This window comes from Panthera leo, chromosome E1 (genome assembly GCF_018350215.1).
Source record: "Panthera leo isolate Ple1 chromosome E1, P.leo_Ple1_pat1.1, whole genome shotgun sequence".
Classification (NCBI taxonomy): Eukaryota; Metazoa; Chordata; class Mammalia; order Carnivora; family Felidae; genus Panthera; species Panthera leo.
Genome location: NC_056692.1, coordinates 18,164,526 through 18,189,377, shown reverse-complemented (window position 1 = coordinate 18,189,377; position 24,852 = coordinate 18,164,526). Strand labels below are relative to the sequence as shown.

General features: G+C 53.9%; 4 protein-coding genes across 7 annotated transcripts; 1 reads left to right on the top strand and 3 right to left on the bottom strand.

Moving 5' to 3' along the window:
- Positions 1–161: 161 nt before the first annotated feature.
- Positions 162–8,851, bottom strand: POLDIP2 (DNA polymerase delta interacting protein 2). 3 transcript variants are annotated; one of them, XR_006196322.1, is made up of 12 exons: positions 8,624–8,851; positions 7,202–7,283; positions 6,231–6,328; positions 5,444–5,540; positions 5,198–5,273; positions 4,855–4,962; positions 4,255–4,391; positions 3,454–3,480; positions 3,123–3,248; positions 1,994–2,073; positions 653–1,206; positions 162–538 (listed from the first exon to the last, which is right to left on the bottom strand). XR_006196322.1 is itself a non-coding variant. In XM_042914665.1 (11 exons), exons 1-11 carry the CDS (start codon positions 8,782–8,784, stop codon positions 1,092–1,094), a joined length of 1,107 nt encoding a protein of 368 aa, XP_042770599.1. In that variant the 5' UTR covers positions 8,785–8,851; the 3' UTR covers positions 162–1,091. The 3 variants fall into 3 exon arrangements, 1 of the variants encoding a protein (XP_042770599.1); XR_006196323.1 differs by having other exon boundaries at positions 162–533; XM_042914665.1 differs by having other exon boundaries at positions 162–1,206.
- A 130-nt stretch (positions 8,852–8,981) lies between these two features.
- Positions 8,982–13,264, top strand: TMEM199 (transmembrane protein 199). Of its 2 annotated transcripts, none has more exons than XM_042916585.1 (6): positions 8,982–9,206; positions 10,204–10,277; positions 10,625–10,714; positions 11,231–11,273; positions 11,489–11,601; positions 11,871–13,264. In XM_042916585.1, exons 1-6 carry the CDS (start codon positions 8,996–8,998, stop codon positions 11,964–11,966), a joined length of 627 nt encoding a protein of 208 aa, XP_042772519.1. In that variant the 5' UTR covers positions 8,982–8,995; the 3' UTR covers positions 11,967–13,264. The 2 variants fall into 2 exon arrangements, with proteins under 2 accessions (XP_042772519.1, XP_042772520.1); XM_042916586.1 differs by having other exon boundaries at positions 11,804–11,880.
- A 1,552-nt stretch (positions 13,265–14,816) lies between these two features.
- SEBOX (SEBOX homeobox) lies at positions 14,817–17,050 on the bottom strand. Its single transcript, XM_042916744.1, has 4 exons — positions 16,993–17,050; positions 16,812–16,907; positions 16,064–16,236; positions 14,817–15,924 (listed from the first exon to the last, which is right to left on the bottom strand). Exons 1-4 carry the CDS (start codon positions 17,048–17,050, stop codon positions 15,544–15,546), a joined length of 708 nt encoding a protein of 235 aa, XP_042772678.1. The 3' UTR covers positions 14,817–15,543.
- Positions 17,051–17,780: 730 nt separating this feature from the next.
- Positions 17,781–20,741, bottom strand: VTN (vitronectin). Its single transcript, XM_042915519.1, has 8 exons — positions 20,581–20,741; positions 20,359–20,478; positions 19,965–20,282; positions 19,745–19,884; positions 19,334–19,490; positions 18,988–19,140; positions 18,219–18,560; positions 17,781–17,977 (listed from the first exon to the last, which is right to left on the bottom strand). The coding sequence occupies exons 1-8, from the start codon at positions 20,642–20,644 to the stop codon at positions 17,865–17,867; spliced, it is 1,407 nt and encodes a 468-aa protein (XP_042771453.1). The 5' UTR covers positions 20,645–20,741; the 3' UTR covers positions 17,781–17,864.
- Between the last annotated feature and the right edge of the window lie 4,111 nt (positions 20,742–24,852).

Genomic DNA, 24,852 nt, shown 5'->3' with positions numbered 1-24,852 from the left:
GCCCGCAACTGTGCTCACGGTGGTTATAGCTGGGTCAGCGCAGTGCTATGGCCCTGGTTCTCGTGTTTCTGTTCTTGTGTTTTCCCTGCGTCACAATCCTATTGCACTCCATGGCCCTGCAACCCTGGCTCCCCCTGGTGGAGGATTAAGCACAACACTAATAAGGGCTGGAACTGAGATTTAATATTAATTCAAGAATAAACAACCTCTTCGACAATCACTACGGTAGGAGGGAAGCAGGAATCCTAAGATTCAGGGGAAAATGCAGCACATTTCTTCTCTGGCTCTTGGAGATGTGTGAGCAAGCAGCTCAGAAAGTAGCTTGGCTCAGTCACCGTCCATACGTACCTAAAGCTCCTCGCTGAGTTTCTGCATGGGTGGGCTGGAGGCCTGAGAGACGCGTGCTCATCTGGCAAGCCTGTTATTCCCGGGAACTCATGTGGCTTGCTGCCCTCCTTCCCAGGCTCAGGGAAGCCAGCGATGTCCATGGCTGGCCAGTGCTGAGAGCTTGAGCCCGATGTTGGCCTCCTGCTCTGCACTTGGCAGGATAAAGAAGGGAGTCCAGTCTAGCCCCCACCCTGCTGGCTGGGGCACCGCGACCCTGGGAAACATCCAGCCAACCCCCAGCTTCGGGAGGGAAACCCATACATACTCTAGTAGATGGGGCAGCTTCCTGGAAGGGCAGCAAGGAAAGCAACCAAAGGCCCCCAGGGCATCAAAAAGGGAGCCTGAGACCCCTGGGGGCAGAAATGGCGAGGGTGGCCAAGTGTGCACTGGTTTATTGACCAAACCTCATGTCTCAAACAACTCGTGTGACAGGCCAGGAAACCCCAGGCCTGTGGCAGCTGAACACAGAATTCCTGGTGGAAAGGTTTACTGGAACACAGTGTAGCCAGGGGAAGCCAGCCTCAGAGGAGTCCTACAAGGGTCTTCCGGAGAAAATTATACCCACCCACCAAAAAAGCCCACGATCAAATGGTGCAAACGACAGACAGACCCACTGTGGCCCATGGTAAAGAGAGTTCTGCAGCAATTGTGGGACCAGAGCTGTTCTTCAGGGGCCAAGCCTAGGCACACGGGCCTCAGCTGGCCTACCAGTGAAGGCCTGAGGGTGGTGTCTTCTCATCTTTATTGCTTTCCAGAGAGAAGGGAGGGATCCGGACATCAAAGTGGGAGCCATCAGGCCTCTCGAAGCGGAACGTGCCCCTGTGGTCAGAGAGCACCTGGGTTAGAGGGAGTGAAGGCTGAGGCCCCCCACTAAGGATCTGGAGAGCCCTATGCCCTCAGCTCCAGAACTGAACACAGCAGGATGAGGGAGGCCTGGGCTCTCTTCTGCCTGGTCCATGTCAGGATCACACTGGTCCAGAAACCCAAGGGCCCTTCCTGGCCCTACATGAGAAAAGATACAGCTGCCCTGATTCTGGCCCTCAGATGCACACTGCATGAGCTACCCAACTATACTTCCAGGTTAAGGAGTGAACCACCCAGGGAAAGAACCAACTAATGAGCACCAGACCTCTTCGGCCCAAGTCCTCAGTTCACAAAATCACAGGGAAACTAGAACACAGGTAGTTATAAAAAATCAGACATGGAGGGCACCTGGGTGGCTCAATTGGTTGAGTGTCCAACTCTTGATTTCGGCTCAGGTCATGATCCCAGGGTCGTGGGATTGAGCCCCGAGTTGGGCTCTGTGCTGAGCATGGAGTCTGCTTAAGAGTCTGTCTCTCTCTCTCTCTCTCTCTCTCTCTCTCTCTCTCTCTCTCTCTCTCTCTCTCTCTCTCTCCCTCCCTCCCCCCTCCCTCTCTCTCCCAGGTCGGGTCGTGCCTCTCTCTCTAAAAAAAAATCAAAGAAGTCCCACACAACAATGAACAGCAGAGAAGACTCCACCGCAAGATGTAACCTGGCCCAGAATTCACCGCAAACCGAGCTCTCACTTTTCTGACCTGCAGGTGTGTCTGTGGAGTCTCGGTGCCCCGTCCCGGCACATACTTACCACATGTGCCCGCTGGAAGCTTGCAGGGAGACGTGGCTACTGTACTGGAACGCAGGCTGCTCCTTGGATAGCACTGGCTCCTGTAAGGGTGTGGACAAGATAGGTAAGGCCAGACAAGCTCCTGTACCCCGGGAGCCACGTGCTGACTGCCTGTTCATCAGGACTGGATGCCCCCTCATGCTTCCCACAATGACTGCCTGCCAGTACCTCCTCCCACAGCACGGCCACTGACCCCGGCCTTTAATTCGGATTCTGGGAAAGAGAACCTCACACCGAACGTCTGTGGGCCCTGGGCAAAGATCACAGGCACAGGACCTACTCTGTAAATACCCCTTCCAGCGCCCATTCACTGAGTGCCCAAGAGCCAGGCACCATGTGCTCTGCCAACCTCTGCTGACTTAAATCTGCTAATAATTAGGAGGTAATAGGTGTGATCCCCATTTTAGCAGGAAAAAACTGAGATTTCCGGTTAAATAACTGGCCCAAAGTTACGTGAGGAGTAAACCACACACAGCTGGCATTCAGACCATCTAACTCCAAAGCCCTGTCCTTACTCAGTATCCCACCCTGCCTCCCAAGTCCCTACTGACTTGGATAAATGCACGTTACATGTGGCCCCTGGCCATTTCTCGTGCCTTATTTCTCAGGAGACAGGGTGGGGTAATGCACGATTTGCAAAATCAGATCTCATGGGCCAAAAGGGGATGCAGGCATGTAAGGAGGCAGAGGAAGGACAACCAGGAGTAGTGGTTGGGGACGGGGTGGGGTGGGGGGGGGGGGAGCCCCAGCTAAGGGCGCTCAAATTCATATTTTTGGTAAGGCTCTGTGCTGGCAACAAGAACCCTACACAAACTTTGACGTCAGACTCACTTGGATTCAAATCCAGGTCCCGCTACTACTAGCCACAGGACTGTGGGCTATTTAGTTAGCTTCGCTTTCCCTTCATCTGTGGGACAGGCTGTAAGAGACCTATCTCACAGGGTCGTTGTAAGGTTTCACCCAAAGCAGCCCAATGCGCTCACACACAAAGCCTCTGGTCCCTAGCCACAGAACACGACAGCGTGCACTCAGCCCCCAGGCCTGCCGGGCAGGACCATGAACCGGGCATTACTGGCCTGAGGATGCTCACCCTGCCTACCACCCCTCGGCCTCGCACTGTCTCCAGGGTGCCAGACAAACTGAATATCCTCCAGTGTCGCTCCCGAAGCTGCACCACGTCGCTGTCGAGGTTCTCTAAGCGGATACAGTAGCGCCACTGTGGGGGCAGAGGAGAGAGTTCACATCTGAGAAAGAACAGACCTTGGGCCAGTCCCCCCAGAATTCCAGGAGAGCAAAAGGCAACAAAAAGTGACACCTGCAGCACACAGCCATATCCCCCAGAGGCAAACTCCCCACCTCCACCTGCCCCCCACACCGGGCACAACTCCTGAGCTTCTCTCCTCCCACAGGGAAACACTCACCCAGTAGACATGGGAATTCTGGGCTTCCTGGGGGGGGAAAAAAAAAAGTTAAGTCCCAGAGGGCAGGACCAAGTCCATTCCGATCAACATCTCTCCAACTGAGTAGACGTGTTCCCGGAAGGTTACGGAGGCAGAACAATGCTGCGAGTGTCTGTGGGGTGATCGCTGAACTACGTACGGCCAACAAGCCCAAACGGAGGCCGCCTCCCCTGGACCGATCTCTGGCCTCCCTCCTCCTCATTCTATCAAGATCACCAGCGGAGCTGGATGCCAACGGAAATCAGCCACAAGGCCCTTCCCTTCTCTCCGGTCTTCCAGCTGCTGCCCCAGCCCCTACAGCCACTGCTGGCCCAGGCCACTGCCCGCCTCTGCCCTTCCGTAGCCCAACAGCGTTACGATACCCAATATGCTCTATGCTGGCCTCTCCCACTACCAGGAGCTCCTCCTGGAAGGCAGGGCCAGTGTTTCATTTCTTTTTGAGGCTCACAACCAGGCAAGAAATAACCCAATAAATATCTACTACATACAATGTGTGAAGATCAGCCTCTGCTGATTTAAACACGCACATATGTATTCTGCATACACACATACACGGGATGCCCTTTGAACCAGAAGAGAAGGAAAGTCAGCCTGGAGGACTCCTTCCCAGAACCTGAGTGTCTCCCTGCTCTAGGTCTTAGTGTTGATCTAATGTGTGCAGCACTTGGAAGCAGAACCCACTCTCCGTCAGTCACACGGGGGCACCACAGGCAACCGGGGCCTATCCCTGAGGGATGGGGCCCAGGCCAGGCCCATACATACCCTCATGCCCATGTAGAAGGGGATGACTGTGACACGAATGTTCTCAGTTGTTTCCCGGTGGACATCAGAGAGTTCCAGCCAGGGGTGATTCTTCTCCTGCCAGGCCCGTAGCGTCTCCCGAGCCACAAAAGGGGGTGCTGGGGCAAGATATAACTGGTTGGTCCAGGCCAGAGTCCCGGGTGTTGCACTCATTCTCCAACTGCCCCTCCTAGAAAACTCTTCCCAATGCTGGCCCAGGCAAACAAGGCACCCAAACATAAAACAAAAGCACGGGCTGGAAAAAGGCCCAGAGTCGCCAGGAATAAGCCCGGAGGTCTGTGACGTGGTGGGAAGAGAAATGGGCTGGGAGTCAGGAGCCCAAGTTTTCAGACCCTGCTGTAACCATGACCTTGCCTCTAACTAGCAACCTTGATTTCCTTCTCATCACCTGAGCCTCAGTTTCCATATCTGTTAGGCAGAGACAACAGTCATCCACCTGACTTGGTATGCTAATGGGAGGCTGAATAAGGTTGTGGGTATACAGCTTTGAAGTTACTTCTATGCTACTGTCTTTGAAGAAAGGGCCCTTCCATTCCAGCTTCCTTTCTTGAGAGAGATCACCTTTTGTCTGGTCATACAGAAGAAATCTTTCAAACAGCTCATGCTGGATGGGAACCTGATCAGTGGAGGTGTAGGGGAGGATGTCTTCATGGCTGACATAATCCAAGCCTGGCACAGAGACAGAAAAGAGACAGTGAAACTCACAGAGGAAAGGGGAGGAACAAGGCTGGGAAGAAACACAATTCCTGGCCTTGTCTCAAGGTGGGACGAGCCTGGCACCAGCACTCTCAGTCACCATAATCCCTCCCAGCAGATTAAAGGACGTCAGAAAGGCATCGGCATCTCCTCGCTGAGAGACACCAGACCTCTCATCGACGGGCACATTCAGATGCTCACTACTCACCTGGGATGGCATAGAGGGCCCGGCTGTCATCATGGTTAGCCAAGAAAGTCACAGCTTCTGTCTGAGATCTCTGAGACTAGGGCAAGAAGCGAGTCAGAGATTTTCTTAGTCGCTATCCAGTCCTGAGAACTCAGGGCCCAGTGCTGATCTGGGCTCTATTTGACCCTTCTCCCTCCCTCTGTCCCCATCAGGCTCAGGCCTTTCCCATGAAGAGAAACCCCCAGCCCAGCCATCCTGCTTACTTACTATATGTGGACAGTCTCGGGCATCAATCAGCACCTGATAGTAAGTGTGAGTTTTGCCTTTCACCTCCTTAGAGCCATGGCCAGCAGGATTCTCTGCTCTGTAGGGTAGGGTAGGGGAAGAAGCCTAAGATCACCCCAAGAGAAAGAGAAGCAGTGCCTGCCCTAGCTCCCTACCTCCTCACCTCAACAGACTAGTGCCTGACCGGAAGGGGCTTTGGCATAAGCCAGGTACCGGCACAGCAACACCCCGGCCCAGCCAGGGGTAACAAAGGAACACGGGGGACCCACTGTGCAGAGTCACCATTTGTCTTACTCTCTGGCTACTCCTTGGAAAGGGGCCATGTTGAAAAATTCAAATTGCTGCCTCCTTCCAATCCTGGAGCCCCAGGTACCCCGCTCTTCTCGCATCCCTGGGGCTGTCTCTGATGACTTAATGGAGCTGGGCCTTTTCTGTTTTAATGTATTCCAGGGAAAAGAGATTGAAAGATTCTAACTGAATGTCAAGAAATCAAGAAAATTAGTCCCTCAAATGCCTTCTGGGCTACTTATAATGCAAACAGAGAACAGCTTGGGAAAGCATCTTGGGAGGGCCTAAAGGGACCCTCTGGCATAAGACTGTCCCTGGCACTCAGCACTTTTGTCTCCATGGTGTCCAGGAAGTACTCTGGGACTGTTCCGATGGCCCAGGAGGATATTGGATTCACCCCTGGGACCCCAATTACGTATGTCGGCCATGACTCAGGCCTCCTCCTAAGGGTACCATGAGGCACAATGACAGGGGTACTTACTTCTCGGGAGCCGCAGAAGCCACATCCCGGTCATAGAGTCGGGCCTGCCAGGGAAACAGGACGACACCTCGGTAGCCAAAAACACTATGAAGAAAGAGCTAGGAGGGAAGAGAGGTCTCCGTGAGTGTGCAGTCCCCAAGTCCTTGCAGGTGGGACCCAGACCGCTAAGCAGCACAGGTAGCCGCAACACCAGACGTCTTGCCAGTCTTTCTCTTAAACTCTGTGACCCACCCCCCACCAGCTTCAGGACACTCTTATCCCCCGCCCCCTCTTCACCTGGCTGACTTCTGCTGCTCCTTCAGGCTGTAGCTTAAATCTCTAGGAAGACTTCCCTGACCTCCCCTCCACTTAGCACAGTGCTTGGCCACCAACCCCATCATAGTTTGTCTCTAGACTGCCAACTCCACAAAGGTATTGCTTTCTGATTCAACTCCCATACACACCCGGTCCACTGCAGGCAAACCAAAAAAAGGGGGTGGGAGGGTGGGGACGAGGAGTTGAATTTAAAAAAAAAAAAAAAAAAAAAAAAAAAAGTCCTGACTTACAAGGGGTCTCAATCTATCTCAGTGGATCTGGCACAAAGCTGATACAAAAACAAGAGCCTCACACCCACAGCTTATATGACACTGCAATCAATTCAACTATGACGAGCATCAAAGGTTTCCTTTCCTAAAAGTTCCCTCCACGGGCTTCCCACCATCCACTATATTACAGGACTCTTCAACAATCTGGCTCTTTCCTCGCTGTGGTCCACATTACCTCTGTCCATGCTAACTTGGAAAGGGAACCCAGTGACACGTGAAATGGATTCAAATCCAGGAAAACAGAAACCCCATCTTGAATTTGTGATTCCGATCTGGCACTAAACACCAAGGCGGAAAACTGTTAACATCTGGGTCTATGACCAAAGCTGATGCTTTCAGAAACAGGGCGCACCTCGAAAATGAAAGATGACCCAGCTTGGCACTCACCTGCCCAGTCTCATATTTTCCATTCTGTTTTGGCACCTCAAACACACCAACTGTCTCCAAAACTTTGCCCTCTGGTCGGTTTCTGATTAGGATAGAAAAGAACAAGCAGCTGAAGAGCTGAGAAGGTAATCGTACCTACAGCAACAGAAAAAGCTACTAGGGTACTTACAGAGGGGCCAGGCAGAGGGGCAGGTGAAGCAGGTAAGGGTCCTGCCAAACCACCACTCCAGATTCTGCCTTTCCCTCTTTTAGGTCCTGCCTCAGTTTCTGTGTTAGGTCTGACTGCACCCAGACCCTTTCTTCTCTCTCTGCCTTTCTCATATCATGCCCTCCCACCATTATTTGTACCCCTTGCCTCTGTTTCTTTCCTGACCCACCCTCCTGACCTCCCACAGCATTTTAACCGACCTTCCCACCTTGCATTTCTGTTATTTGTGCCCGTGTCTTATCTCCACTAGAGACTGTAGGTTCCCTGGGAGCAATGCCTATGTCTGATTAGCCTGTGTTTCCCCTCAGAGCCTAGTGTATATGAGGTGCTCAAAAAATATTTGTTCTGTAATTATTCCATCTCTATCTACCCCCCTAAACTGCAGCCTTCACCCTGCCCTTGGAGGGCATCATCTCCAGATGTCCTGCCATGCTCCCTGCACTGCACTTAGTAGTCTCTAAATCTAGTTTTTGTTCGGATTTACATCAAATTTCACAGGGGTCTTAAACTGCAAATAGTGATCATCTCTCCCCAATACCAGGGTCTAATCTCAGCCACTAAAAGGTCAGTGTTCTGTGACCTCTCTGGACAGGGCTGCTCTTTCTAGGGGTCCTTCAAAGGTCTGCTATTCTTAGTATTTTGGAGATGTGAACCTTATGCTTCCTCTCACTTGATCCTCCAGCCCCAATGTGATCTGCCTGTCCCATAGCTAGAGACAATGTTCACATCACCCCCATGGCCTCCGAACCCCCTCCCCAAGTCACACAGAAAGAACCAGTTTCCCCAAGGTCAGGCTGAAACCTGGAACCCACGCAGGGCCCACACTCAAGAGTCCTGCTTCCCACTTCGAGCATCTTTCTTTGGGAGGCCTTGTCCCAATCCGGGGCTGGGGGTTCAAGTCAAAAGCCCTAGGGCTTCATTAAAGGGCTGCCCATTAACAACAGCGCTCGGGATCTCCATTTGGGGAGGTAGGATTCGTTCCGGGAGGGTTGCTAGCTCCCCTTCAGAGCCAGCCCTGCGCAACTCAGGGCTCTGGGCCGCGCTCCCTTCTCTGTTCCTGGCACACATCCCAGCCAGGGCAGGTCGGCTCCCGGCCGGGACCCTCTCCCAAGTCGAACTCCAATCACCCTCTGCCGGCCCGGCCTCCTGCTTCCTCGCTGACCGAGAACACGCTCCCCGGGTTCCACGTACGGCCCCCGCGCTCCGTCCCTCACCGGGACGAGAGGTGCCTCCGCGTCGTCGTGGTCGCCGCTGGTGGGAAGGCCCCAGCTCCACCCGCCGCACAGAGCGGCCTCGGCCCCCGGGCCCCGGTTAGCGAGCGGGACCACCAGCGGCTGCCCACGGCCAGGGCCCGTCGGGCCACACACCCCGCCATGTCCCGCCCGAGCGCCCGCTCGGCTGCTGACTCTGGGCCCAACCCGCGGCCGGGAGGCTTTCTGCCCCCCCGCCCCACACTGCCCCGCGCCGCGTCCCCGCCCCCTTGGCCCTCTGCCCCGCCTCGTCCCGCTCGGCGAACTCCATGCTCCTTCCGGTGCGCGATGGGCGGAAGTCCCGGCCCCGGGTCACCTGACCATAAGCCGCTGGACATGGCGTCTCGCTTGGTTGCCGGCGAGCGGCTGGTGCGCGCCTTGGGCCCCGGCGGGGAGCTGGAGCCAGAACAGCTGCCCCGGAAGCTGCGGGCAGAACTTGAGACCGCGCTAGGGAAGAAGCCCAAGAGTGGTGATTTTCCCAGTGGCTCCGCGCGCCTGGTTTCTTTCCGCTTGATCCGAGATCTGCATCAGTACTTGAGAGAGAGGGGTGAGCCCGTCTCCAACCCGGACTCGCCTCCGTTTTTCCAGAGTCTTGTCCTTCCTGAGCCTTTTCCCACCTCTGTCATCGCTATGAGGGGGGAAAAAATCCATCACTCTCCTTCGCCCGCGAACGGTCATCTAGCCAACCCAAGAGTCACCTCATAAACCGTAGGGCAGCCCACTGGCTTAACAACTTCCATGGGGATTTCTCGCGGATGACCAAATTTACTTGTGCACTTTTTTTCTCTTGAAAGTCTCCTCGTGAACTACCAGGCCTACTTAGGGCCGCCTGATCTTTGAGGAAGACCAGGTCTACTTAGAATAGTGAGCTTGTTCTGTTTGGGGATCTGGATTTCTTTCCATCTCAAAAACAAGTTAAATCTGATAGTTTCTTTTTTTGTTTTGTTTTTGTTTTTTTTACATAGGATTATGGAAAGCTCTGTTCAAAGACCTGAACTGGAGTAGCATCTGAGTCCTAGTCCTAGCTCTGCCACAAACTCCCCTTGGAGAAGTCATTTCCTTTCATTGGGTCTCAGTTCCCTTAACTGTAAAGGGAGGGACTAAGACCACACTGGCTTGTAAGGTCTTTTGCCATAATTAGCATGGCTTGCCCAGACATACAAAAGGTAGACTATAGAGGTCATCTAGTACGCTGTCCTCTGAGTATTTAGCATTACTGTGACCGAAAACTATATTGGGCAGTTCTGTTGTGGCCGCAGCATGACCTAATCTAAAGGCAAGTGTAAGTGGCTTACGTGTTAGTTGTGACATTGGCAAGATAATTGAGAGCTGACATTCAAAAGTCAGTATGCGCACTAGGAGATACTTATGTGGAATTGTCCTTGATTCTTCTCAATTGAAAACGATCTTGGAGATGAATTGAGATACGAATGGCCATGCTTTGTTTTGGTAGAAAGAATAGAAGGACTAGACCCTTCTCTGATCTTAATCCTTCGACCTCAGTTCTATTTATCATTATGTTTGTGGAAATCTTTTCTTTCCAGGTTCCCCACTATACCTTCATGAGCTCCTAGAAGGCAGTGAAATCTATCTCCCAGAGGTTGTGAAGCCTCCCCGGGTATGTAAGGGATATATTTGTGACAGTGGGTATTGGCTGAATTGGACTTACTCGTGATACATTCAGATTTATGAATCAATCTTTGGGCTCAGACATTTGTCTTTTAAATCCTTGAGAGCCGGGGTGGGGGATCTGGATATTGTTCTGCTTTGACTGCTTGGAAAACAGATTCCCAGAACCCCCGCTCCCTCCCCCCGCCACACAAAAATTTTCCAAAACAGTGGGGGCAGAACTGGTACATGAATCTCTTGGCACCCTTAGCAGTGCTTTGCCCCCTGAGACCAGTGGTTGTGACATGCTTTCTAGAAAGCTGGGGATATCCTTGTCATTTGATTTTTCTGCCCCAGAACCCAGAGCTAGTTGCCCGTTTGGAGAAGATTAAGATACAGCTGGCCAACGAGGAATATAAGCGGATCACCCACAACGTCACCTGTCAGGTAAGGGCCTGCTCTTCAGTACCTGGACTGAGTAGCCCCTGAAAGCAGAGCCCTGCGCTGGGAAGAGGTACATAGGGAAGAAACAACATGGAAGCTTGGTTTTTATACTCTTCAGGGACCATCGAAGCTCTGTGCTGCCTACAAACCCAGTCTAATTCCCAACTCCCTAACTGAGACTCTGGGCTCAGATGGTGACTGATTGTTAAAAGTTGTAGAGATGGAGACAAGCCTTGGAGCCTTTCTTCTGACAGGGCTCCCTATTATTCTGTGGCATGCTCCTGCCCTGGAGCAGGAGAGGAGTAGATGGGTATTGGGAGCCTATGCCCTTCCTCTGAAATGCTTGATCTGTGGTCCAGAAAAGAATCCATTCGGTCCCAGACAACAGAATCCATGGAGAAGGCAGAGTTAATATGTTGGGGAATAAAGAGAGCAGAGCCCAGACTGACAAATGGGTGTTCTCTGGGCCACCTCTGAGCTGCTTCCATTCTGAAATCATTTGCATTTTCTTTTTCCCAGGATTCGAGGCACGGTGGGACTCTTAGTGACCTCGGAAAGCAAGGTGAGATGCTAGGCAATCAGATTGCTAAAGCCTCTCCCTGGGAGGGGTTGGTCATGGCACTTCTTTCCACCCCAGTGCTCTGGGTTTAAGCCTAAGCTATTCAGCCTTGCCGTTAGAGGGTAACCCACTTGATGGGGAGGCAGTCCTGAGATAAGAGGGCGGGCCTCATGGAGGATGCTGACCTAAAGGTTTCTTCCCTGGGTTCTTCCCCAAAGTGAGGTCAGTGAAAGCTCTGGTCATCACCATCTTCAACTTTATTGTCACGGTAGCAGCTGCCTTCGTCTGCACTTACCTTGGAAGTCAATATATCTTCGCAGAAATGGCCTCAGTAAGTAGGCACTGGGCAGGGCAGGGTGCCCCAGGTGGGGGTATTGGTGGAAGAGGGAGGAAGGTATGTGAAGATGCCTTGAACAAGTTAGGTGTTAAACATTTAGAGGAGGAGCATTGAGCTGTCTAGCAGTCATGGAGGTACATAATAACCTGAAGAGAATCCAGATCCTCTTTTCTTCCCTTCCCCCCATTCTTCTTAGAGGTGCTGGAGGCTGCAGAGTTGAATGCTGACCTGCATCCCCTAAGCCTGGTTCTCTCTCTCCCCAGCGGGTCCTGGCTGCATTGATCGTGGCCTCTGTGGTGGGTCTGGCCGAGCTGTATGTCATGGTGCGGGCGATGGAAGGCGAATTGGGAGAGCTTTGATGGTTCCTCATCAAAGTGTGGAGTGGATTTTGGGAGACTCCAGGCTCCCAGCTGCCAGTCACTGACTCTCAGTCAACCTGTCAGGCTCTTGTCCTCAGCTCCGGTTAGAGGGCCAAGCCAAGGCCACCTGCTGGTCCTGCAGGGGGCGGGGAGGGCATCCTCTGTCAATTTCCAGAGGGGCAAAAAAGAGACTGAGACAACAACTGAAAAGAACTGGTCTTTCAGTACCTTCTTCTGAACCCAGTGCCCATCTGCCTTCTCCAGTCCATCTGGGCACTGCTGAGGCTGGGTTTTTCCATCAGGAGTAAATAGAATACAGGCCTTCCAAGAAGCAGACGGTACTGCCTTGAAATTGCCCAAGTGCATAAATTGATGGTCACCCTTGCTGCATACATCCTTGATGCAGACCTGTAATTTAGATCAGTAGGCTCCAAAAAAACAAAGGATTTCCTTTCTCCAGTTTGTGCCAGAAGAGGAACTGATCACAGGACATCGAATAAGAGAAAGGCGGGTTGGTATGGTATGGGATGGTGAAATTGGGAGCTAGGCAGCTACCTTTCTGGAATCTTCATTTCTGTCTTCATCTTCTTTCTTCCGCTTGCCTTTTTCACATTTTCTGTATGCTTCTGCCCATCTCCGCCACTCATCAGCCTTCCTTAAACTTCCCACCTCCCCATCACCCTTTGCTCTGCCTCCAAAAAGGAAACCAATTCAGATGGCAAAACAGTATGTGTGATTTTAATTGAAAATCTCTTTGTGCTTGTGTGTGTTGGTGGGAAGAGTATGCCTACCATGGATTGTCTCAGCTAATAAAGGGAGATGTTCTTTGTAGGTATGGATTGTTGTCAGGTTTGACTGTATATGGGAACACGAAGAGACATACACGTGAATATGTACGCGTAACATGAGTATGTACACATATTGTTATACATAAGCCTAATGGAGGATTTTTTATGTAGGTTCTTAAAATATTTGTGGGGGGCGGGGTGCTAAAAATAGTTTGTAAATGTGCATAGGTGAGTAACTGCTTTCCATGGTTGCTTTTGGTCTTCACAACCATCCTGGAGGTTGGAAGAGGAAATGGTTTTAGGCCCCTCTTCCCGAAGACAAAGGCTGAGAGAGATCAGATGACCAGCTGTGGTCCTTCTTCTGTAAAGGGAGCCAAAGACTGTTAGGTTGCCCTGTGTAACGTTAAACTTGCAAGAACTTAGATTAATGGTATAGTGATAAAGTCTGTATACGTGTACTTAAAAACTATTAGCGATAGTTATTTATTCAATAAATATTTATGGTGTCCACTGTATTCTTATCTCAAGTCTTGTGACAACACAGAAGCCCAAAGATTCCTTAGTTCTGATCATTGTTCAGGGTCTGTTCCTAATGGTGTACTCCTTTCCATTTATTCACACCATGAGCTCCTTTGGTCTTTTGTTTTCTCCCAGGGTACTCTTCTGTTCTTGGAAAGAACATTGGCTCAGTAGACATTTGCTCTACAGTGTTTGCCAGTTTCTGCCAGTCTGAGCTTCTCCAGACAATACGTGAGAGAGAGGGAGGGTTCAGGTCCTTCTCTTCCACCATAGATCACTTTGTTGAGAAATCTTAGAATTTCTATTGTTGATTAAAAGGAATGTCAACTGTGAGAAGAAGCGCAGGTGGCATTTTATAATGTTTCTGGCAACCCAGTGTAGTTTAGAAGATGCACTGAATTTTTGTGGGGGTTCGTCGCTATACCAGTGCTGAACTCTGTGGGCCAGGTAGCCTGTTGTGCCCACATAGCCTTAAGCTTTCACATCCCCCAGATACCTGGATTGGAAGGTTCGAAGACTTCCAAATGTTAGATAAAGAGCAGGCCCCCTCAAACAGCTTCTGACCTAGGGCGTCTTATCCTGAGATTGGAGTCCTTCCACACACACACCCCTTTCACTAGAATGGGGTCCTTACCTGATCCCAATCCCCTACTCAGAAGCCAACAGGCTTCTGTAGTATCGAACACTTACTGAGAACTCCTTTATGAGCCAAGTACTGTGCTAGCTTCTGGAGATCAAGGGGTAGAAGACCTAGTTCCTGCCAAGGAGATCTGCACCGTGCAAAGTGGTTTTTCATCCGCAAGGGCAGAGTTGGAGATAGTGATCAGGTGGCCTGTCCTCTGGCTCTCATTGCAGTGGAGGGAGCTCTGCTCTCCGCCGCTTACTCCATCTCACCGTCCCATACTTTTCTCCAGTGCAGTCTGGGCCCAGGGCTTCCCAAAGGGGAGTGCTTGGCAGGAAGCCAGAGGAACAAGAAGTTTGGGGCCTTCCCAGTTTCTCATAGCCTGCTGTGTGGAGAGGGAGAGGCAATTTGCATGAATTGAGAGCTTTTATAGCATGTCACACATCACATGTAGCCCTTTACTTAACATCATTGCTTCTCATGCCCAAAATGGAGAGAAGATACGTTATCCAACCCCCCCCCCCCCCCCCCCCCCGGCTTGCAGGCTCATAGACTTTCAGAGATTTGCGAGGTTACATAGCAGAGCCAGGATTTGAATCCAGTTTAGACCCTCTATGCTTTTCTGGAGCAAAGCAGCTCCAGAGGTGAAGGCAGCTGGAGTGTCCTGGAATCAGTAGGAGCAGGAACAGAAGGTGCCAGCAGAGGCTCCCATCTCCCCAGGGTCTGTCAGCCAGAGCCCTAAACCCTTCAATTAACTGTCCCCCTAACTAATCCCAGTAGAAGCCTGGGTAATACCTCCCACCCAGTATCTGTGTGGAACCTGACCCTGTTTAGGGATTAGGTGATGGAGATACATTTCAAAAGCAAATGGCTCTTGTCCCCATTCATTTGCAGCACACAACAATCCAGATTAAGGTATAGAGTTTGGGTTTTATTTGGAGATTAGTTGGTATTACAGATGACAGTGATATGAAAACCCAGTGTTGCCACGCACACACCCCCCCGCCCCATGCTAAGTCTGTCAGGTTGTCTCCACAGCCTCGGGTCAGAGGGCAGCCAATCTGATCTTTGTGAAAATTAAATCAACATAAGCCCGGAGCTTTTCTTTCCACTGTATTACTCTAATATCACTTCCTCTTCAGATCCATGGTTCTGATTAATTTGTCTAGGTGGTGGTAGGTCAGGAGAGGGGGCCTGGGCTACAAAAGGGTGGGTTCCCCACCATCTGGGATGAGTTTCAGTTCTCTCCTCACCATACTCACTTAGCAGTTAGCTAATGGGCTAAAATGGAGGGATGGCTGCCCATTCTTTAGAGGGAGGAGGAGTTGTCAGTTGGGATGAGAAGAATTGGGGCCAGGCCTGGCGTGAGAGGTGGAAAACATGGCCCTGACCTCCTCTCTCTAAAGGTACCTCCTGCCACGGCGATGGGCATATGCCCCAGGAGGAGCAGGGTGCTGGGTAGCTGGTGACTCTAGGCTGGCCTGGAGGACAATGGAGGGGAGGGATCCCTGAGCTAAACTTCCTTCCAATAAGAGAACTCCCTTGTGTAAAAGGAGGGACAGGGGATCCACTTCTGATGTGTTCAGTCCTAACGGGCGGGGGTAGGCTGCAGAGCCAGAGGAGGGGTCTCACAAGTTCAGGACTTAGATTAGGAGTGGTCCTGGTTGGTGACAATGGCTGAGGCATAGATGAGGTCAGACAGGCTGCCCAACGAGGTGTGGGGAGTAGCTCGTTCTGAAGAAAGGTGGGTCGCTGAAGCCCCAGCTGGTCCCCATGAGGCTACAGCTTTAGCCCCTGCCCGGCCCTGCCCTGGACCCAAGCCAGGAGCTGAGCAGGAGGCATGTCTACACAGTGAGGCACACTGAGGTGTGCTGTTGGAGGGTGGGAGCTGGCCTAGTTTTCGGGGCTCCCGGGACTGCTGGAGGGTGTCTGGAAGAGAACGGGCTCTCTGGGGGGGCTCTGGCCTCGGGCTTAGGCCTCCTGCCTTCGTATTCTTGATTCTCTTGGCCCGGCGGTTCTGGAACCACACCTGGTAAGGGAAAAAGGAATCTCTTCTGGCTCCATCCACCCTCCCCCAGGTACAGGGAAAGCAAAACCTGGAGTCAGGATACCCAGAGGAAAGGGGCTGTGTGAGAGTACCCCCACCCTGAGAGCGGGTCACTGCTCACCTGTATCTTGGCCTCAGGAAGGCAGGTGACCCGGGCCAGGTGCTCACGGGTGCCAATGTCAGGGTAGGGCCGGGCTGCAAACACCCGCTCCAACTCCAGCAGCTGCCCTCTGCTGAAAGTGGTCCGCTTTCTCCGGTGGGGACCCAGCCCACTGGCATGGCCTGTGGGCCGGAGTAGGGGTCAAGCTGGGACTCCCCACAAAAGCCTCCATCCCAGCCTCAAAACCCCCAGCTGACCCTGAAGCCTCTACTCCACTCCCCTGCTTCAGCCTTTCCCCATCACACCTTCCCCCTCATTCTCCCCCTGCCCACCCTTTCCCCACCAGATCACCTGTTGAGGATGCATCCACAGGGCTGGCCATGGAGCCGGCAGAGAATGAGGAGCCGGAGGGCCATGCCAAGGCTGTGCCCACACCACCCCTCCTTGTGGGGTTTTATCCTGCTCAGAAGGCTGGCCCCGCCTCCAGGAGGGGAGAGGTTTCATCTCGAGCCGATGGGGAGCAGAGAAGTCCCAGAGGGAAGAGTAGAAGCCAGGGACAGCGTTGGGCTTGTGTGAGTATGGATGGGGCAAAACTTCTCTGGCCCCTGCTCCTCCAGGGCCTCACAAAGAAAGCTGGTCTGAGCCCCTCTCCTCACACCCCACACCCCACAGTCTGTGTCTGAAATCCTGTACTTTGTGAAAATCCTCCCAGGATTTGCCCGGAAGGAAGCCAAAGAGATCCTTCTCTCTAGCACTCCCACTGCTTCACCTTCCCCCTTGGAGCCCTCAGTGCCCCAGTGCCCCAGTTCCCCCGGGGGACGGTGGATGCAGTCCTGTGCCACAGCCTGGGGCTGGGCTGGTGAAGCTGGACAGGATGAGGAGGCTGACAGGGAGACGGCAGATGAACCGCAGCCAGTCCGCCCTCAGCAGAGCTGGAGAGCAGATGTTACCACCAGCTTGCCCTCGGGTCTGCTTTAGAGATTTGCCTACACCGAGCCCTGTCTCCATGGCCCCTTGAGAGCCCAGATGGGCTTCTTGGAGTCCAGGAACCTTGGAGTCCAGGAATCAGAGGAGGTTTCACAGGTACAATCGAGGAGTTTTAAGAAAGATGCTTGTTTGTGTTTTGTTTTGTTTTGTTTTGTTTACAGAGTATTCATCCTTGTGAGTCTTCTGAGTCCCTTTTCTAAGAGAAGTGGGTGCATTTGGATTTCCTTTGAGTTCTTGCCCTTTCCACTCCTACCCTCAGTGCCCCAGACCCCAGACCCAAGACAGAGGCCTCAAAGAAAGGCTCATCCTAGGGGTGGGTTTGGGGAGCATGCTGACCAGTTCCCTAGGCTAACCACCTTGCAGGCTCAGAAGGGGCAGAAAAGCGGAACCAGAACCGCTTGCCCTCTGCCCCATCTCTCTCCTCCAAGACCCTAGTCAACTCCGAGAGGCAAAGGAAGCCCAGGGCTGGGAAAGGCACTTGGTGGCTCCTGTCATCACCAGAGCTGTTCAAGCTCCCGCCAACGTTGGTAGGCTGCTAGGGGCTCCTTAGCTCAGGAGGAAGCCTAGCACTCGTGAGGCCCTCCCCAGGCCGGAGCTTTTCCGGTTCACGGAGAAAGCCTGAGCCCAACCTGGACTGGACACAAGGACACTCTCCTCCTCCAAGACTTCGTGACAGCCCAGCTTCCCCTCCTTTCCCCAGGCAGATCCCGGTCTCTGCCTGTCCACTCCAGTCAGGACAGCAGTCTTAAACTCAGGACCAAGGGGTCTTTATTGGGATGGGCGGAAGTGGTTGAGGAAGGAACAGTGGAGGGCCCAGCTGTGCAGGCTCCGATTCCTACCGGCGGCCAGGGGCTGGGCAGCCCAGCCAGTACTGGGCGATGGAGCGTGGGTAAGGAGGGCTCACAGTGTCCACTTGCCGTGTGCGAAGGTTGACTCGGTAGTACTTGTCTGGAAGAGAGGTCAGCAGAGGGTGTGTGAGACCCAGCCAGGCCCTGCCCACACACCCCTGCCCTGAGAAAGAAGCCCTGGGTCTCTCCCGGAAGGGTGAGTGAACATCCACAACGCAGCCTAGGACTCCCAGCCTGGCTTTCTGGAGTCACCTCCCAAGGGCCATGTTCAGTCCATGCGGACCAGGGACAGCAGGGAAGACCCCAGCTAGACCAGCTACAGGGATGACACGGGCTCCCACCTCCTGAGAAGAAGTAAACACTTTGGATGGGCTCGCAGGTGGCAGGCACAAGCCAGTCCATGTTGTAGTCACGAAAGTCGTAGATGCCCAGGCTGTCCTCCTCACTGGAGACCCAGGACAGCCAGGCTGAACGGGACTGCCGGTGGGGATTCTGGCTGCGGCCTCGGCCACGGTTACGGCGTGAGCGGTAGCGTTTACGGTTACGCCGCCTAGACTTCTGCTTCTTGGCCCAGGATTGGGAAGCTGAGCCTGAGATGTAGATGCGGCCGGCCATGGCCGCATCCACTTGCCTGGGCACACCAGGCCAGTCCCGGCTGATGAGCCGGGGCTGTCCAGCACCGCCTGTGGCAGGGAAGAGGTTAATGAGAGCGTTGTGGGCCTGGAGAGTTCATCTGGTGCCCAACTATGGGCCGTGCCTTGCCTGAGGGCAGAGCAAGCTCATGGCAGAGCACAGCACCCCAGCCCTCTGACTCTCTGTTCGGTGCTCTTTGCCCTAGCCTTCCTCCACTGCATCCCTCCCCACTTGCCTCAGTCATAGCCCCTCCTCCTGCTGGCTGTGCCCTCAGCTGCACTAGGCAAAGTCCAAGGTGTGGGGTCCAGGTGGACCTCCCCCCAAAGGTCAACAGAAGCAAAGTCTGGCTTGAGCAAACAGCTTTTGAACCCCAGCTCCGCAATCACGGCCCCCTCCTGCCAGCCTTGCCCTGTCCCTACCCTGGAGATCCCAGCCCTCTTGAGGAGAAAGCGAGGCTTGCTCTCCCTCCCTCCATACCAGAGAATCTGCTCCCGAAGAGAAATTCAAAGACGGTCTCCCAGCTGTCGCGCTGCAGCAGGGCAAAGTGTTCAAACACTGCGGACAGGGAGCTGCCTTCACATTCCTCCTGACTGGGCTGCTGCTGGAACTCATACTCCCAGTACTGTCTCCCTGAGGGGGAAATGGGATGGGGGGAGGTTCATGAGTGAGGCCAGAAAGCCAGCGCTAAGGCTGCTGGAGATAGGAGCTCCTGGCCGGGGAGTGGGGGTGCCGAACGTAATTTGAGGCCTCCCCATAGAGGAGTGTGGAGGAAAGCCCAGACTGCCCCACTGCCTGCTCTTTTCCCCACCCACTCCCTTAATACCCTTAAAGAAGTAGGCCCGCTCCCGGCCACTGTAGCTATGAGCAGGGAGAGCCAAGGCTGCATCCACGTTGTCCGGAATGCCCTTGAAGCCTTCAGAGATGTTGCGGGGGTAATCTGGGTCCAGAACACCATCCTCGAAGCGCCAGTACTGATGACCCTAAGCGGTAGGGAAGGAAGGGGGAGTGAGGAGGTGGCTGGCTGAGCACAGGCCGAGTCCCCCACCCCAGGCAGCTGTCCCAATTCTAGGCTTGTTGCCCAGGACCTGGAGCCTTGGGCTTTCCCGTCCTCAAGAGCCCCAGCCAGGCTGTGCTGTGATCCAGCCATCTTGCCTTACCCTAGTACTGGGCACAGCAGCCCTCAACCCCTGTCTAGATACCCTTGGCTCTGACCCACGGCCCCTGGGCCTGGCACCTGGAAGAGGTAGGTCTTCCCCTGGCAGTTGATGCGGGTGAAGGCAGCATCAATGGGGCCCTCAATGCCCCAGACATCTTGGATAAGCTTGGGGTACCCAGGGCTCACTGCCTCTTCATCCAGTTCATAACAGTACTTCCCTAGAATGGGAGAGTCTGTGTGAGGGAGGGGTTGTCCCAGAGGCAGACCCCCACCCCCCAACACCTGCCCCTGGAGTCACCTCGGAAGGCAAAGAGGGAGCCATTCTTGAGGTCAGTGAAGGCGTCAAAGGGCTTCCCACTGCATAGCTCTTCCTCCACCGGGGACTCAGGGATGTCTTGATCAGAGGTCTCAGGCCCCAGGGTCCCCTGTGTAGGGTTCAGAAAAGGTTCCTCGAAGGTCTCCTGGTCAGGAGACACTTCAGTCTGGGCCTGCAGGTCGGGGCCCTGGGTGGTGCTCTCCGGCTGTGGGAGGACACTGCTGTTGTCTCTGGGCTCCTCAAAGTAGTTGTAGACCCCGTACTCATCTTCTGGCAGAGTGAATACATCCCCACGTGTCACTGTGGGCACAGTGGGTGGTGGTGAGTCTCCAGCTGCAGAGGGGACCCCGGGCCCATCCACCCCCTCCGGACGCACCTTGGGGTTTGCACTCAGCCACGTAGTCCTCACAGCAGCTCTGGTAGTATGAGCAGAGCTCGTCACACTGACACTTCCTGTCAGCGTTGAAGCCCTCTGTGCAGCGGCCCTTGCACGACTCTGTGGGGAGGAGATAGAGGGGATATCAGTTGGCACGGCCAAGCCCAGACCGCCCTCGCCCACCCTTCATTGACCCAAACGACCACCAACACCCTCTTGCACCTTGGTCAGCCAGAACCACCCATGCCAGCAGGGCAAGTATCAGTAGGGGCCTTGGGGATGCCATGGCAGGGCCTCCAGCCTCTAGCCTGGCTGGCAAACTGGGCTCTGGGCTCTCTGCAATCTCCACTGTGATGCGGGAGAGCGGGGGACAGGGAGGGAAGGAGCCAGAGGAGAGGAGCTGCCTTCTCTGCTGCTCTATTTGCTCAATCTCTGGGCCAGCCCCCAGTGCCCCAGACCCCAGTGGCTGCAAAGGTCACATTCCTGGAACTCTGGACCTGAGAGAACAGTGAATAGGATCCTTGCCAAGCTCGGTGTCATGTCAGAAGGGGACTAGCACCATGGGTCTGAAGGTCAGAAAGAAGGCCCACTGTGCCACTCAGAGGCTGCGTGACCTTGGGCAAACTGTTTTGCCTGCCTTGGTATTCTTTTTGGTAAAGTGAGACTATTAATACTTGCCTCATGATGTGTTGGGGGTTACATGAGCTAAAGCAGACAAAATGCCTCATGCCTGGAGTAGCGCCAACTTCATTCTCCATAAATGGTTGTTTATCTGCGATCTGTTTGAACAGGCACATCCCTGGCTGAGTGTGTCACCCACCCGTTGTGTATTTAGGGCAGTGAAAGGGGGGTTGAAGGAATGCTGGTAAGCACCCTGGGGGGAATTTTTTAAAACTCTGTTTAAAAAAAACAATAACAGAGTTTCGTGTTTAGGTTCACCTCTTGGGTGCATTGATTTCCCCAAGCTGGTCTTCACAGCACAGCAAATTGGGTGAATATTAACTATTTGGACTGGATTTGATTCCTTGGTCTCCCGCTCATTCACTGCTCCCTGTCTCCACCTTCAGTCTCCCCATCCGCAAAGAATAGCCTAGTTCTTGGCACTTTTAGACTCTCTTGAGAAGTAGCATCCCTCTTTCCAGAAAACGCCCCTGGCACAGAACGCCTGATTTTGTGCCAAGGGTTGGGGGTCCACAGGCTTCCTGAAACCCTCCCACTACCTGGAAGGAATGATTCTGAGTTTCCAACTGAATTTTTCTCTTCCGTAACCAGAGAGGTGGGTGACTTGGGGGAATCTCTTTTCTATGAGCTTCAGTCGGTTCAGCTGTTAAATGGGAACACTAATCTCGACCCCCTAAAGCATGTTGCAAGGCTTGAGAAACGGGCCTAAAGGGTCTCGAGAGTTGTACCGAATCGTTATTATGGTTGATTTGACCACAGTTAGGGCAGGGCGCACGCTCCACGGTGTTGCCTTCTCGTTGCAGTGTCGGGGGCTCGGGGGCGGTGGGGGCGGGGGTGCGTTGTGGGATAGTGAGACTGTCCTATAGCTCTGCACCCTCTTCCTCTAGTCGCCTCGCCCACCCCTCCGCAGGGCGTGGGCGTGGCTGTGGCTGGGGAAGCTCGGGTGCGAGGCTACGCAGGCGGCAAAGGAGGAGTCCCACGTGACCGAGGGGCGGAGTGTCAGCTCCCTTGCTGCGGCTGGTCCGAGGCGGGGCTGCTGCAGAGCATCTTCTGGCTGGAGCCGCGCTTTGTTCTTGTTGCTGCCTCCCAGACCTGCTGACGTCTGGGTCCATCCCTCGCTCCCCTCTGGCTCCTCCTGCCCACCCTCTACATCTGAGCCTGCATCCTTTTACCCAAAAGCTCCTTTCCAGATCCCGCCCTCGCCCCTCCCCCAAACTTCTGGCCAGCGCCCCTGCCTGGTACCCTTTTATCCATCCCTCTCTCCTGCACCTTCTACCTGGTCCCCACCTCCTGTTCTCCTCTTCCCAAGTTCCGGGGCGCTCCGCCCGGCCCCGCCCCTCCGGACCGGGGATGTACCCCGCAGCCCCGCGCCCATGGTCCTGACGCTGCTCCTCTCCGCCTATAAGCTGTGCCGCTTCTTCACCATGTCGGGCCCAAGGCCAGGCTCTGAGCGTCTAGCGGTGCCGGGGCCAGACGGGGGCGGCGGTGCGGGCCCATGGTGGACCGCGGGCGGCCGCGGGCCCCGCGAGGTGTCGCCCGGGGTGGGCGCCGAGGTGCAGGGCGCCCTGGAGCGCGCGCTGCCCGAGCTGCAGCAGGCGCTGTCTGAGCTGAAGCAGGCGGGGGGCGCGCGGGCCGTGGGCGCCGGCCTGGCCGAGGTCTTCCAACTAGTGGAGGAGGCCTGGCTGCTGCCGGCCGTGGGCCGAGAAGTAGCCCAGGGTCTGTGCGACGCCATCCGCCTGGACGGCGGCCTCGACCTGCTGCTGCGACTGCTGCAGGCGCCGGAGCTGGAGACGCGCGTGCAGGCCGCCCGCCTGCTGGAGCAGATCCTGGTGGCTGAGAACCGGTAGGGTGCTCACGGGCTGAGGGGAGAGCGCGGGGTGCTGTGGGGCAGCAAGTGTGGTCGACAGCTCTGTGCCTTTTCCTCCCTCACCTCACCAAATCCCTGTACTACACCCCCTCTGGGGATGAGCGTGTCCATTTCACAAATGAGGCAAATGAGACTTTGGAAAGTTTGATGATTTGCCACAACAAGTAAACTAATAGTGCAGCCAGGATTCACTCCCCAGGCTGGTGACGTGAGGAATGAGACAGGGAGAGGAAGAATAGAGTAGTTGGACAGGAATCTGTTCCCGGTTCAGCATGGAGCTGCCAGTGCCCTCTAAACCCACAGACCTCCTCCCCACAGGCCCAGATGCCCTTCTTTGCTGCCTTCACTCTGCCACTGAGAAAGGAAGAGAAAACAGTGCTCAGGAAATGGGGTAGGAGGAGGAGAAATGATCGCTGAAATGAGTGCTGACCTAAGGGTTACTTGCCCCCTTCGTGCCACCCCCAATCCACCACCTGCTTCCTCCCTCTTCATTTTGGCCCATGTAACAGGCCAGACATGATCTCATTCTGCAGTTGCTAATGGGGAACAGAAGGTTTTCTACTGGGATGAATGGGCGAGAGAAGAGGAAACAGGTGCAGAGCTAGGCAAGGGCCAGAGTATGTGTTCTCTGCCCCCCCCCCCCTCATAGTGCCAAGATCCAGTAGGTGGGGTCCAACTGAGGCCTGGCTGCGACTCTCTTGTCTGCCTCTTGGGATCTCCCCTGAACTATGAGGACCCTCGCACTCATTTTCTCTCTCATCTGATGTCAGAGCAGACCAAACTGTCACGCAGCAGTCTCATGCTGAATTCTCAGGCCTCTCAGGTGTAGAAGGGTCTTGCAAGGGTCACTTTGAATTCATGCATCTGTCACAAGTGTGAGGCCATGGGTTAGAGGTGCTTTCCTTGCCATTTTCAAAAATGAAAAAATAACTTTGTGGATGGTGGAAATAGTACAGTCCACGAATGAAGCAAGTTAAGCTGGGAGAGCAAGTTAGGGTTCTGCTTGCTCATAAAGTCATTGATTTCCCATCTGACATCAGTGAATTTGGAGGGCTAGCAAACGGAGTGGGTGCTCACTGGATGTGGTGCACACAGGTTGGCGGGTGTACCCTGTAGGTCTGATATGTGAGATGTGGCAGCTATAATGAGAACTCTTGGGAAGTGGGTGCAGCCAACACCCAAGGAAGAGGAGGGCTGCAAGATGCAAATTGCACTGACGTTTTTAAAGGTTGAAACTAACACTCCTCTGGTTTAGAATTACTAACTCCTGGTCTCAGGAAACAACGTGGTCGTGCTGACAGCCCTTCAGGACCAAGGACAGCGTCTAGCACGTCCTGTCACCCTCGAAATTTTGAGAGATGATACACTGAGAATTTGAGTTTATGAAATCTTGCCCTTCCTTCATCAACCAACCTCCTCTTAAAGAAAGTTCCGCAGTCAATGCACACACTCCTTTTCCCATTCCCTTCTTCCCATAGTGCTGCCACACCCACTGCCTGGGAGCCTCCATCACAGTGTCCCTCACTCCCAAATGCCAAGAAAAGCCCAACAGCGGAGGAACTTTTGAACTTGGTCCCATGACACCCAGTGAGGGTGTGACTGCTAGCCTTTGCAATTTACAGTGTAGCCCCTTCAGGGGACCATAATTAGGTTAAATGGCTTAACTCAGGTTAAATGGATTTCCCAGAAATACACAGTAAATAAGGGAGGAGACATGTCTTAAAAAAAAAAAAAAAATCAGGAGTGCCTGGGTGGCTGTCATTTAAACCTCTGACTCTTGATCTCAGCTCAGGTCATGATCTCACGGTTTGTGAGTTCGAACCCGGCATGGGGCTCTGCATTGACAGGGGGAACCTGCTTGGGTTTTCTCTCTCTCTCTCTCTCTCTCTCTCTCTCTCTCTCTCTCTCTCTTTCTCTCTCTCTGCCCCTCCCAGCTTGCCCTATCT

What these genes read in the sequence shown, in the direction of transcription:
- VTN (XM_042915519.1), bottom strand. Translation starts at nt 20,644, where the DNA reads ATGGCATCCCCAAGGCCCCTACTGATACTTGCCCTGCTGGCATGGGTG. An exon ending in GGCTGAGTGCAAACCCCAAG is followed by an intron (nt 20,283 to 20,358) that starts GTGCGTCCGGAG and finishes CTGTGCCCACAG; the next exon opens with TGACACGTGGGGATGTATTC. An exon ending in CTCCCTCTTTGCCTTCCGAG is followed by an intron (nt 19,885 to 19,964) that starts GTGACTCCAGGG and finishes CTCCCATTCTAG; the next exon opens with GGAAGTACTGTTATGAACTG.
- POLDIP2 (XM_042914665.1), bottom strand. Translation starts at nt 8,784, where the DNA reads ATGGCGGGGTGTGTGGCCCGACGGGCCCTGGCCGTGGGCAGCCGCTGG. An exon ending in GAAAATATGAGACTGGGCAG is followed by an intron (nt 6,329 to 7,201) that starts GTGAGTGCCAAG and finishes CTTCCCTCCTAG; the next exon opens with CTCTTTCTTCATAGTGTTTT. An exon ending in CCTTCTACATGGGCATGAGG is followed by an intron (nt 3,481 to 4,254) that starts GTATGTATGGGC and finishes TTCCCCCCCCAG; the next exon opens with GAAGCCCAGAATTCCCATGT.
- SEBOX (XM_042916744.1), bottom strand. Translation starts at nt 17,050, where the DNA reads ATGGAGACAGGGCTCGGTGTAGGCAAATCTCTAAAGCAGACCCGAGGG. An exon ending in TGAGGGCTCCAAGGGGGAAG is followed by an intron (nt 16,237 to 16,811) that starts GTGAAGCAGTGG and finishes CTTGACCCCTAC; the next exon opens with TCCGGCCCACAGGCCATGCC. An exon ending in TTCCTGAGGCCAAGATACAG is followed by an intron (nt 15,925 to 16,063) that starts GTGAGCAGTGAC and finishes TTCCCTTACCAG; the next exon opens with GTGTGGTTCCAGAACCGCCG.
- TMEM199 (XM_042916585.1), top strand. Translation starts at nt 8,996, where the DNA reads ATGGCGTCTCGCTTGGTTGCCGGCGAGCGGCTGGTGCGCGCCTTGGGC. An exon ending in CCCACAACGTCACCTGTCAG is followed by an intron (nt 10,715 to 11,230) that starts GTAAGGGCCTGC and finishes TCTTTTTCCCAG; the next exon opens with GATTCGAGGCACGGTGGGAC. An exon ending in TAGTGACCTCGGAAAGCAAG is followed by an intron (nt 11,274 to 11,488) that starts GTGAGATGCTAG and finishes TCTTCCCCAAAG; the next exon opens with TGAGGTCAGTGAAAGCTCTG.